The sequence below is a fragment of the Cheilinus undulatus genome, linkage group 13 (assembly GCF_018320785.1).
Source record: "Cheilinus undulatus linkage group 13, ASM1832078v1, whole genome shotgun sequence".
Lineage (NCBI taxonomy): Eukaryota > Metazoa > Chordata > Actinopteri > Labriformes > Labridae > Cheilinus > Cheilinus undulatus.
Window position 1 is genome coordinate 20020614 of NC_054877.1, and position 12082 is coordinate 20032695.

General features: G+C 38.6%; 1 protein-coding gene across 12 annotated transcripts in view; it reads left to right on the forward strand.

Annotated features, from left to right (window-relative positions):
• kif1ab (kinesin family member 1Ab) overlaps positions 1–11738 on the forward strand; it is a 32883-nt gene extending 21145 nt beyond the window's left edge. For 8 of the 12 annotated variants that reach the window (XM_041802756.1, XM_041802752.1, XM_041802758.1 and 5 more), the window contains 14 exons: positions 208–292; positions 382–487; positions 687–710; positions 867–981; positions 1111–1244; positions 1375–1436; positions 1528–1673; positions 2559–2750; positions 2841–2912; positions 3553–3662; positions 5302–5421; positions 5549–5741; positions 5828–5946; positions 7514–11738. In XM_041802756.1, the coding sequence (XP_041658690.1) occupies positions 208–292; positions 382–487; positions 687–710; positions 867–981; positions 1111–1244; positions 1375–1436; positions 1528–1673; positions 2559–2750; positions 2841–2912; positions 3553–3662; positions 5302–5421; positions 5549–5741; positions 5828–5946; positions 7514–7571 (1536 nt within the window). In that variant the 3' untranslated portion in view covers positions 7572–11738. The remainder of the gene's footprint in view (positions 1–207; positions 293–381; positions 488–686; positions 711–866; positions 982–1110; positions 1245–1374; positions 1437–1527; positions 1674–2558; positions 2751–2840; positions 2913–3552; positions 3663–5301; positions 5422–5548; positions 5742–5827; positions 5947–7513) is intronic. The other 4 variants (XM_041802754.1, XM_041802761.1, XM_041802764.1 and 1 more) reach the window with 2 other exon arrangements.
• The last annotated feature ends 344 nt before the right edge of the window (positions 11739–12082 follow it).

A 12082-nucleotide genomic window follows, 5' to 3' on the forward strand; every position in this document is an offset into this window, starting at 1 on the left:
AAATATGAGGCAAGAAAATCTATGATTTGCTTTTATTTTGCAGGATATGTCTCAGTCCCTTTGTTTCATTACATATTTTGTTCTATCTCTGAGTCAACTGCACCATTTTCATTAAAATACTTTTAGTACTGTGTTCTTTGCTTATGAAATACTTATTGTGTTTCAGTAAACCGGTGTTTTATCTGCCATCTTCTCTCGTCTCCACAGGGCATTCAGAGGAGGATCACTGTAACCATCGCACATGAAACAGGGAACGACATTGAGTGGAAAGAAGTGAAGGAGCTGGTTATTGGTAAGTCATGAAGGACAATTTAAAATATTTTGCCTTAAACATAAAAATCTACAGAACAAATAATTTAATCATGACTTATGTGTATTCAGGTCGTATTAGAAACACACCAGAGGCTGATGAGACCATCATAGACCCAAACATCCTCTCCCTCAACATCCTGTCGTCTGGATACTTCTGGCCAAAACACAATGACAAGTATGATTTTTATTACTTGACAAACAGCGTTAGTCCCTTTATGATTTTTAACAAATCCTGCTTTTTGCAAATATATTTTGGCTTTGCATATTTTCATTTTGCACAGAAATGTATTATTTGCTGCGTTCAAACCTTTAACATCCTCATGTTAAAGATTCTAACTCTTGTTCTGTTTCTCTTCATTCTTTGTTAACGGCAGCGTCTCCTTGGGAGTTGACCATAGGTATAAATAACAATCATTCTTTTTTTTTTTTATCTTAACTAAATTTGTTTTTGACAACAAAATATTCATACGCTTACAGGCTTTTCATGAGGCGGACTTTTTCCACGCTTGATATAATTCTTACAGATAATAACATAAGTATTTATCATGATTCAGAACTTTCTACCGGTTTGATGCAGCGTGGGACAGCTCCATGCACAACTCTCTGCTTCTGAACAGAGTCACTCCCTATGGGGAGAAGATCTACATCACCCTGTCTGCTTATCTAGAGGTACTACACTTATCATATAATGCTAGTCATTTTCCTTTAACATTTTTTCTGTGAAGTGTTTTTACAACTAGACAGACTGCAGCCTAGTGGACTCATTCTGACTACTTTTGTCTGATATATTTTTATCAGATGGAGAACTGCACTCAGCCAACAGTGATTACCAAAGATTTCTGCATGGTGTTTTATTCCCGGGATGCCAAGCTGCCAGCCTCGCGCTCCATCAGAAACCTCTTCAGCACCGGCTGCCTCAGGCCTTCTGAGAGGTACTGATATTGTCTCCTCCTCAACCTCTCTGTCTAAGAAAAGTATTAGATTAATTGACAATAAAGCTGTCATTTGGCCAGTTACTTCTATCAGAAATCTAATTCAAAATATCCTTTCTTTGTTTTCCAGCAATCGTGTCACTGGAGTCTATGAAGTCACCCTCTGCCATGTGGCGGACAACGGAAGTCCAGGTGAGACCCAAATCTAAGAAAATAACAAAGGAATCTTCTCTTTAACTCTGTTGAAATCTTCACTCTCTGTGTGATTCTTGTACTTCTTTAGGTATGCAGCGTCGTCGCAGGCGTGTGTTGGACACCTCTGTGGCATATGTAAGGGGAGAGGAGAACCTGGCTGGATGGAGGCCTCGCAGTGACAGTCTCATCTTGGATCACCAGTGGGAACTGGAAAAACTCAGTTTACTGCAGGAGGTCAGTTTGTAGTCTTGAAGAGGTTTATTAAAAGATGAAAGGGCAAGGGGATGTGTGGTTGTTGGAATAGGTGGAGCAATAATATTTTGATAAAGTCACAATGACTGTTGAATTGAGCTTTGGTTTGTAACAAGGAACCAGAAATTTGACCAGTTATCAGTTACCAAATTCAGCTGTGAAGTGGAAACCAGAACAACTGCCAGCATGAGGGAACAAACCATTTTTAAAGCTTTTTGTGGTGAGAGTTTTCCTCAGCAAACGTAAGACCATATATGCCAAATTATGATACAGATTTCAGTTTTTTGTGATGTTTAGTGGTATTGTTTCTTTACCTCAAGAGCTAAAGTTGTCAAAATGTCTATTTACTACTTTCAGGTACCATCTGTTTGAACAATGATATAATGTTCATTATTGAATAATCGATGCTCTCTGAAAGAAACAAGATTTAAAAAGACTCTTCAGAGGGAAAGAGAAAGCATTTGTGCAATTGAAAAAGTATACTGGAGGGAGTTTGTGGGCATCATTTAGTTATTAAAAACAAGAAAGAAACCAGTGAAGTGTGCCTAATGGTATCATGACAACCCTACCAGGAAAAAAAAGTGAGTCACTCTAAGGTGCATATATTTTCCCCTTCAGTTTCTGACTTCTTCCACTGATAAATAGTAAAAGTCAGTTTACATGAATGCAGCAAAATGTTGGAGTGAAACTTGTTTAGAAAGACACAGAAGCCATTTATTGGTGCATTTATGTCTCAACAAAGGAACGTTATCTTTAATACCTTCTTGTGTGAGTCATCAAGTCTCATCATTTCCAGTCAAATACCTGCTGTGCCTCTCTTGATTTCAGAAATACTGACATTAAACCTGTGCTTGCTGGTGATTTTAGGTGGAGAAGACCAGGCACTACCTGCTGCTAAGGGAGAAGCTGGAGGCGACCCTGCAGGCAGGACAGGATGCACTTTACAAGAACAGCGACATCAGCGACTTTGCAAAGAGCCCCGTCCTTAGCCACAGTCCTGGAAGTATCCCCCCAACCCCTGAAAGCCCCAACCAGAGGCAGAGGGAGCTGGCTGCCAAGGTGACTGCTGCCCTCTGAGACCTCCACAGGTCAAATCTGAAACTCACCATTGGTCAACATCGTAAGAACTTTTTTGCTCTCTCTCTGCAGTGTCTGCGTCTGCTGATGCACACCTTCAACAGGGAGTACAGCCAGGTGAGCAGCAGTGCCAGTGAGAGCAAGGTGAGCCCCAGCCTAGGCCTGCTAACCCGGCCCGTTAATCCTCTGAACCTTTAGCCTCTACCACTGTACCTTAACAAAATAATAAAGCCCCGCAACCACTCTCTGCCATTATCATGCATTATTTTGTCCCTTTTATCCATACATTTCTGGTTATTATCCCATCATGCATCTTCATAACAACACAGTGGTCCTGAGCTAAATATTCCCCACAATAACTCTGAATTTTTGTAAAACAGGTATACTGCTTAAGTCTTCCCTTGCACCCTTTAGTTTTACCTTCTCCTCTCCTCATCCCTCGCTGCTCCTCACCACTCCTCTTTAGTGTCTGCGAGGCTCCCACTAACCTGATAATCCTCCTGCATGTCCTCTGTAACAACATATTAACCAGAGAGGGGCTCTTAGTCTAGATAAAGTGTGATATTAAATGGTTCAGACATTACGTACATTTCTAGTAGAAGACATATTATCTAATTGAGTTGTTCTCTGAATGCATGTCTGTGTTGTACGTTCTTAACTGTTTGGTATTGGTATGTTATGTCTGTTTCTGTATTTGTCCCTCTGGTCTTGTGTGTGCTTCTCCATGTGTGATTTTTTGTGAATGTGTCTCTGTGTGGTTGTGTGTGGGTGTTTTTGTTTTTAGCTCTCTGAGATGTCTGCTTCACTGATGAGAGACTCCTCCTCGTCTGGACTCAGCACGCTCACTCCATCCTCTACCTGTCCCTCACTGGTTGAGGGGCATTATGACATCAGGTTAGTATCTTTGTATGTTGTTTCAGTCACATTAATGCAGGACAGGAGCCTCACTGGTTTCAGGTATTTGCGTTTGTTTCCACCGAGTGGTACAGTTTTGTTCAGTACAGTCTTCCATGAATTAATTCAATAAACCCACCTTGCTTGCATTTCCACAGCCGTTTTCTATCCAGCCGTACCCAGAGTGATGGGCATTTAGGCACTTTTCAGCGATCTGGATTATTTAGCTCAGTAATAAGAGTGAGTCTTTTGGCTCTCAAATGGCTCTTTCTTTGACACCATTTTGTCTTTTGTCTATTAACCAAAAAAAGAAACCTGTCATCACATTTATGAGCTGGCTTTCATGAAACAGCGACAAATCACTACAGCTTGTAACTTGCAAACTTAAACTTAAGTTTTTATTTTAATCTAACCAGTACTTCACAAGATTTATTTGTTAAATGGTAAATCAAAGTTTCCTTAAAAAGCATATTTATAACTATATGAGGGAGAAAAGCTTGTTTTGGGTTTTTCCATTATTACCATGATTGCATGGGAAGAGAAGATTCTGAACTGATTAACAGACCAAAGTGAGGGCCAGGTAGGTACACTCGTAGCCCAACCAAAGGATGCCAAAAAAGCTGGTCAGTAAGGATCTGTTATTTTGGTATCTTTTGTAACTTTTGAAAATGAAAAATGCGGCTATTGTGTATTAATCAGTGTTTTTTTGTATAGCACCATTTCATAACCAAAGTTATCGCAAGACACTTTACAAATAGGGCAGGTCTAGACCTTACTCCCTGTTGTGGCCTATCATAATAAAGACCAGCGTTAATCATTAATATTATAATAAAGACTACAAATAAACCATGTTATGATAAAGACCAGCTTTAATCACCATAAACACAGCACTAGCAGTGTTTAGCACTCTTACAGTAGTGACATAAACCTTCATTTAATAGGCTTGAATGTTGAGCAGACCAGACTCGTGATGACGGTCCTATGCTGAAGCTGTGCTGGTTTTGGAAAGGGCTGGAAGGAGGGGAAGTTGTGGGAGAAAAGCAGGAAGAGGAGAGGGACAGAGAAACAAAAATGATAAACAAATTTATTAAGGTTGCGGCCATAAAATTATCTCCCATTTGTGGGAAATTACTATAATTTTATTAATCAAACAAACCATACTAAACTGAACCAGGCTGCTTGATGGAAATACAGCTTTAGCATCCATTATAATGAAGTGATTGATTATCAGCAAAATATTCTTAAAGTATTAAAAATTATAAGTATACATTCATCAGGAAAGCTCCTTATATTGCATTGTATTATTTTGTAAATATAATAGACAACCATTTCTGCTCAGTAACATTTAACCACAAGAATCAGTCTTTTTTGCTATAGAGTGAATTGATCTGTGGCAGAAAATCGTCTTTTACAAGTTGATTGTCTTTTTTTTGTTTATATCTTAATATCACAAATGTTTTTTGGTTTGATTAATTTATTGGACTAAATAGTGTGAAAATTCACACTGAAATGTGCTAGAAAAGTAGCAAAGTAATAATACTCGATTAAAAACAATTAGGAAACAACTGAAACTGCATGTTCTGTCATCAGTCCTTCGTTCTTTCTTCCCTGTTTGACTGTGTTGTTTTCTGACATGTAGACACACTGAACCCAGTTCAGAAGCATCCACACCTGATCTGGATCCATACAGCCCTGTGGACAGAAAGAAAGCTCTCAAAGGATGCACATTTGTTCCTGATATCCAGGAGATTCGTGTCAGGTCAGACTTTAGCCAAAACTTCATTCATTGAACTATTTGAAAATTAAAATTAAAATCAGCTATGAAATTGTGTGGTAATCAGTGGGGATATTTGTGTTAATGTTGGTATTTCTTTTATCCTGAACAGCCCCATAGTGTCAAAGAAAGGCTACCTGCACTTTCTGGAGCCACATACCAGTGGCTGGGTGAAGCGTTATGTGGTGGTGCGCAGACCCTACGTCTACCTGTACCGCAGCGAGAGGGACAGCGTGGAGAGAGCGGTCATCAACCTGTCATCTGCTAAGGTGGAATACAGTGAGGACAAACAGACCTTACTGCGGGTATGGCTGAGTTTTACATCTATAAACTAATATCATCACAATAAACCAGAATAAGCTGAAGTAACCTTTGGATTTTACTCGTCCAGACTCCAAACACGTTTGCTGTGTGCACTGAGCACCGAGGGATTCTGCTGCAGGCCACCAATGACAAAGAGATGCACGACTGGCTGTACGCTTTTAACCCTCTGCTAGCCGGCACCATCAGGTGAGAAATACAGGAGCAAAATGTCAGAAGTTTAAAATTATTCATCCCTTTATTACAGTTCAGAAATATAGCTTGACCAAATGTCAAGTGTTGTGTATCAAGTGGAAGGATATTGAGATGACTGTAGCAGATATACCAGTCCAGTCCCTACAAGGAAATAATGAACGTGAAGTTAAAACAGACACATTACAAATACACTCACTAAGCTTTGATTTGATATAAATAAACAATACAAACTACAAATTGGTATCAGCCCTATTTTTCACAGTCAGTGCATCTCTAGTTGAGATTCTTGTTCTCTAAGCAAAAGTGGGATAGGGACCTTAATGATTGGATCCTTAATGATTGTAATCATAACAGAAAAATGGTTAGACGTGTGAAACACAACACATGAATGAATAGCTGGGTGAAAAAATCTAGTTGTCTCAAGATACAGGACTGTGTATTTCCGGAAGTAAAAATCCCATTCATTTTCTCCATAGTGGATTTGATTTTAAGCCATATTATCGGAAGTATCCATATTAGACTTACCACAAGATACCTGAGTGTGAAACGATGACATATGCTCCTGTAGAAGACAAAAGTTTGTAAGATATCTGCCTCTAGTCAAGAAAAACCTAGTTTATTTGCAATCTCAGTCCAAAATAGTAGAATACCCACGATCCTTGCATGTTACAGCAAAGTCTCTGATTGGTTTGGAAGTCCAGTTACCATGGGAATGTCTACAGAACCTGTGGACAAAGGCTGTCGAACTGTTGATGATGACAATGCATGCCAGCGTAGTGTTAAGCAATAAATACACAAATTACTACATTACACTTTCATTTCAAATATAAACACTTTGTTGTTTTACATGTAGGATACCGTTCGCTTTCAAATCTTTAAAAAGTATCCTAAACAAAAAACAGATGAATCGCAATAGATTTTGGGACACGCAGTTCCTTTCACTTTGTAAAGTAATATGTACAGTCTTGTACCTTTGCCCCTTTCTGTTTTCAAATGCAATTTTAGCACAAAATCAAGGGTTTTATAGCCCTGAATGTTCAGGTAGCTGGTTAGCTTGGTTCATGTATTAAAAGCTTTGTGATAAGGATTTTGTTAAATGTCTATGGGGGATTTGAATGGCAAATTTCACTTCCTGGAACTTAGAACCAGAAAAAAAGTGGGTGGGCACTGTTTATTGGGCTGTTACAGGTAAAAACAAGAAGCTGGTGCAAAAGTAACCCAACAACATTTTGAAATTATAAGAAAGGCTTATACCATGCAAAAAAATGACATACCATTTAAGACTAAGAGAAGTTTTCAATAGCAAATAGAAGAAATTAAAGATTTATGACCTACTATGAATTCCTCATGACACCTGCACTTATATCAATACATCTGCTTGAAGATGCTGGATCTGGACACTTACTTATTTGATAATGCACTAACTTTACTCTTTACTCATTTGCACAACACTGTCATGTATGCACAAACAAGAATCAGTAAAACTTAAAAGTTTCAAGAAATAAAACTCTGAAGGAGATACAAATGTTTACATATGGTGTCTTTGCTCTCCTCTGTTTAGGTCAAAGCTCTCTCGGAGAAAGTCAGTCCAGTCGGCCCCGGCTGCTCAGAGGATGTGAGAGGTGAAAGGACCTGGTGGAAAACAAAGAAACAAAACAATCTGAACGCTCCACTCACCGCCCTCCTCTAATAAACTTAACACATATAAACAAATTATACAAAAAACATTTAAATAACCTACCATATGATGACCCCTCCCCACTCCAAAAAGACCCACGAGTGCTCATCCTAAAGCCTAAAAAGACCCCCCTCCTCTCTCTTGTTTTGCAGTCACAACCTAAAGTCCCTGCATGCTGTGCTCCCTCTTAGAAGAGACATACAACAAACTAAACTCCCAAACCTGTTCATTAACTCTCCTCTGCTGGGACTCGGGACTTCTTTTAGTCATTATACATGTAGACGTCTGCCATCTGTGAGGCTACCTGTTACCTGTAGAGAGTTCATATGTGGTCAGTCCCTTCTTTACTCATTATTACTTCATTAACAAATCCAAGTTATGTGTTTATCATTAAAAACGCATAACAGTGCAAAGAAGAAACATGCACCTATTATATACTGTACATTACCTCAGTGTGGACTTGCCTAACTGCAGAGGTCTCAGATAGCAAACAGATCTGCCAATTTAACATGAAGTAGCATGAGGGAGGTCAGGATGAAGTGGTACATTATGCTTATGTTTTTGTAACTGGTTCCACAAAAATAACCCAGTATCCAGAGAAATAATTCATCTGGCTGCCTTGCTCCCAGTATGTGCTTTCTTTAATCCCTGTGTAAATGATAATCCTATTTATTGTCCCTGTTGTTGTTTCACTGCACTGTTACTTACTAGTGACAGGGGCGTTGATCAGTTTTGTTGCATGGCACTTTATCGTCTTTATTGAGTTAATGTACTGTTTTATTTACTCTGTTGTTTTAACCAAAGCTATTTTTAACTGTTTTAAATCATTTTGTATGTGTGCTGGGTTTAAGATGTTATGGACAAATGTTGACATGTTCTCTTTCTTGTTAAGAGATGCCACTACGTGCAGTACATGTGAAGCTAAGCTACATGTTAGCTGGGCTTAGCATAGCGACTGTGCAGAACGTAAAACCTGTATACCAGCGCCTCTTAAGCTTGAGGGTTAGGTAGATGTAAAATGTCCTGATATTACTGGAAGTTGTGTTGGCAAAAACTTCCAGGGAAAGGAAAATACAAACTTTATATAATGTGAGCCTAAGAGCTGCTGGTAACTGGACCTTAAATAAAGCTAGGCTAGCGGGTTTCCCTTGTTTCCAGGATTTGTGCTACACCTATGGCACTAACTTTTATGGTGCATTTCCACTAAGTGGTATGGTTTGGTGTGTTTTATGCTTAGGAATGGGCTGCAGTAGGTCTAGCTTCACTCTCTACAGTCAGATATGTGCCCTAACAGAAATGTGATGATAGTACAGATTGGTTAATTTGGTAACTTTACCAACTTTTAACTGTAGAAACAGATGTTATTGTGTGTCGAAAGGAACTGAATCAGCCCTATTGATGTAAATGCAGCTTTAGTTTGACTCAGTAGATCTTGAGTGTGCCGTTCCTCACAAGGACTGAAGTGATGCCCATCTTTAAGGGTTATTGATCAACATGTCTGTTTTTTCTCTTCCTTAAGGTTGAAGTGTTTCTTCACACTAACCAATCATAAATTAACCTTTAATCTTAAATACACCAGGAGAACTGCACTGGCAGTGTTTTGAGTAAGCAAAGAAGCTTTTATTCAGTCTGCTATGAGTTAGCAGAGTTGCTACATCTGGTTCTTTTTCTATATAAGTCTCGTCTTGTAGCTGAAATTTTAATTTACCATGGACCTGTAATCTGTGTGAGTTGCTTTGAGTGGACAAGAGCGTTGTCCATGCACCAGATAGTGCCTCCCTCTCTTCATCTCTTTTTCTTCTCTCCCTCTTTTATCATCAACTCGAACATCAAGTTAGCAACACGTGTCAGATTCAGCTCTTGTGTAGAGTAAAAGTAGTGGCTACAGCTCTTTTTTATATTGAGGATTTTGGAGAGTGAATATTATCAATGATGCTCTATAGTATGTTGGTATAGCAGTACAGTAAAGCATATATCTCATTATCATTGTAAATGTGGCTTTTTAAGAGAACCCCCTCTCTCAGCTTTTGTACTGTAGCTGCTTGATATTTTACAGCCTGAAGCTTGTGTCTCAAACCAGTACAGTATGGTAGCTCACAGATTTTATGTGCAGGGATGGTATTGAAATGCTTTTAACAGATGCTTATTGTTTTTGCACCTTACCAAGATGGCGCCAAATGATGGTTTGAAAACAGTGTTATGATTATAGTAGAGAAATGAAACAAATTCCTTACTCTTGTTCTAAATAATGATCTGAAATGGGCTTTTAGAAAATTTTACCATGTTTGTAAGTCTGATATTATTATTCGGGATGTAACAATGCTTCACGATACAATTAAAAATCAGCACAAAATGTGAATAGATCAGCCAAATATAGATGCTGTCATACTTCTTTTTAATAATCACATAGCACTATCTGCTTTTAGCTTCAAATGTTTGATGTCAGTTTCTGATGCAGCAGCACTTATCAGTGTCATTTTAAACGAGAAAGTATGCATTTATATTTAAGTTTCTATGGAACATCAAAATGTAAAAACAGTATTACTTCTGTTTATGAAGCTGGTTAAAGGAAAGGGATATCTTGCCGTTTTATTGCCGGCGAATTAAACTGAAAGAATTGCATTTATTCAAACATTGACATATGTCATTGTAAAAGTGTAAAACCATAATAAAATGTGGGGAAATTAGAATACAAACCCAGTATTATCATTCATATCATTTTGTGAGCAGAGTGTGTTATCACATCCTGAATGTAGCATTATCAATGGCATTATTTTGTGCTAAACATTTTCTTTTCTAACATTTACTCAAAGACGTGGTCAGCCAGCCACTTTGTCTTTCTCCTTTTACTCTTGTTCCCAGTCCTACTGGTTATGATCAGGTTTTTGTCAAATCAGACTCAGAATCAGCTCAAAGAGAGTATTCAGGGCTCATTATGCTGCAGGCCAACCAACCTGCTAAGCTATGCTGCCTGATACTTAAAAAACTCTGTTTAAATGATAATCTGCCCTTAGAAATGACTCGATTTGCTAATGCTTACTAAATCGTTTTGTGCCATCTTGGTGTGTTTCACTGTATTTGATTTGTAAATGCACACAGACATATCCTGTACTTTGTCTGCCTGGAACAGAAGACAAATGTAAAGTTTTATTTATGGATTTTAAAGGATGGATTATGTTCTTAAAGTATATTGCACTTATGGACAAGGCATCTTTATTTATTATGGTTTCATACGATCATATGCTGAGAATGTATGGAAAATCCTGTCCTAAAGAGGAAATGATAAGATTATTGCTGTTTTTTTAACCTCAGCTATCAAACCCCAACAACACAGCACAAAACAGAAGTGATTTTTTTAGTGTACATCTTGTGGATGACTTTCCATGCTTCCAGCCCAAATATTTCAAGGGTATGGTGTTAAAAAAAAGAGAAAAAACTTCAAATGAGATCGCTTTAGTGCAATGGCCAGTAAATACCAAAAGGTTAATGAGTTGCTTATCATATTTCTGGCTGCTTTTTAACTGTCATAGCTCTGGATCGAAGCATGCAGGTCCATTTATCTTCTGCTGTCCCTCTTTCCTGCCTTATCGCTTGCTATAGACAACAGCCCACCCTCACCCTAACCCCTCCACCCTAATCCCAACCCCTCCCAAAGTGCTGCTTGTAAAGTATCGTCATTCATGATCCTTGTAATGACTAACTGGAAACCTTCCTCTTGGCTCTGTCTTGTATATAAATGGAGATTTTCTGTGTTGGCTCTCATCACACAGATGATATTAACTCTCTCTTCCTGTGTATACCATGATGAATAAGAATAACAGGGCCTGCTGCTTCGTCAAGTGTCACCGCAGAGCAAAGAGAACCAAGGGGTCTGTTTTGCACATTTCAGCTCAGTTTGGATGGGGGTGGTTATTAACTAGGCGGGTAGGTGGTCCCGGGTTTTTGCTCGTTTGCTCTGAGCTGCTTTGACAGAAGCAGACTCAGGTCCCAGCCTGTGATGAAGTCTTAATCTCAGTGCTCACGTTTCTCTTTTAAGTGTTCTCGAGTTCTTTCTCATGTCTGTGGACACGTAACTAAAGTTGTCAAGAAAAAATAAGGCGAATAAATAAATGGGTGTTGAAACTTAAAGTGTTTTGTTGTTTCTGATTTTCATTACAGAGTTCGTGTGCTTTGCAGAAAACAGGCATATAGGCCAATATGTCAGCAGCTCTACAGAATAAGACACATCTGGGACTGCTGTTTACTCCTGTCATTTATTTAAACCATTAAACTGCAAATGTACCTGGTATTAGCAAGGAAAATAACTCATTTGGTCAATCAATATTTACTTGTTCAGCACCAAGCCATAGCCAGTTTTATCTCAGGACACTTCACAAACAGGGCATGTCTAGACTATACTCTTTATTATGCTATTTTTAGTGCCCCTTGAATGTTTTACCCTTTTATTGATTT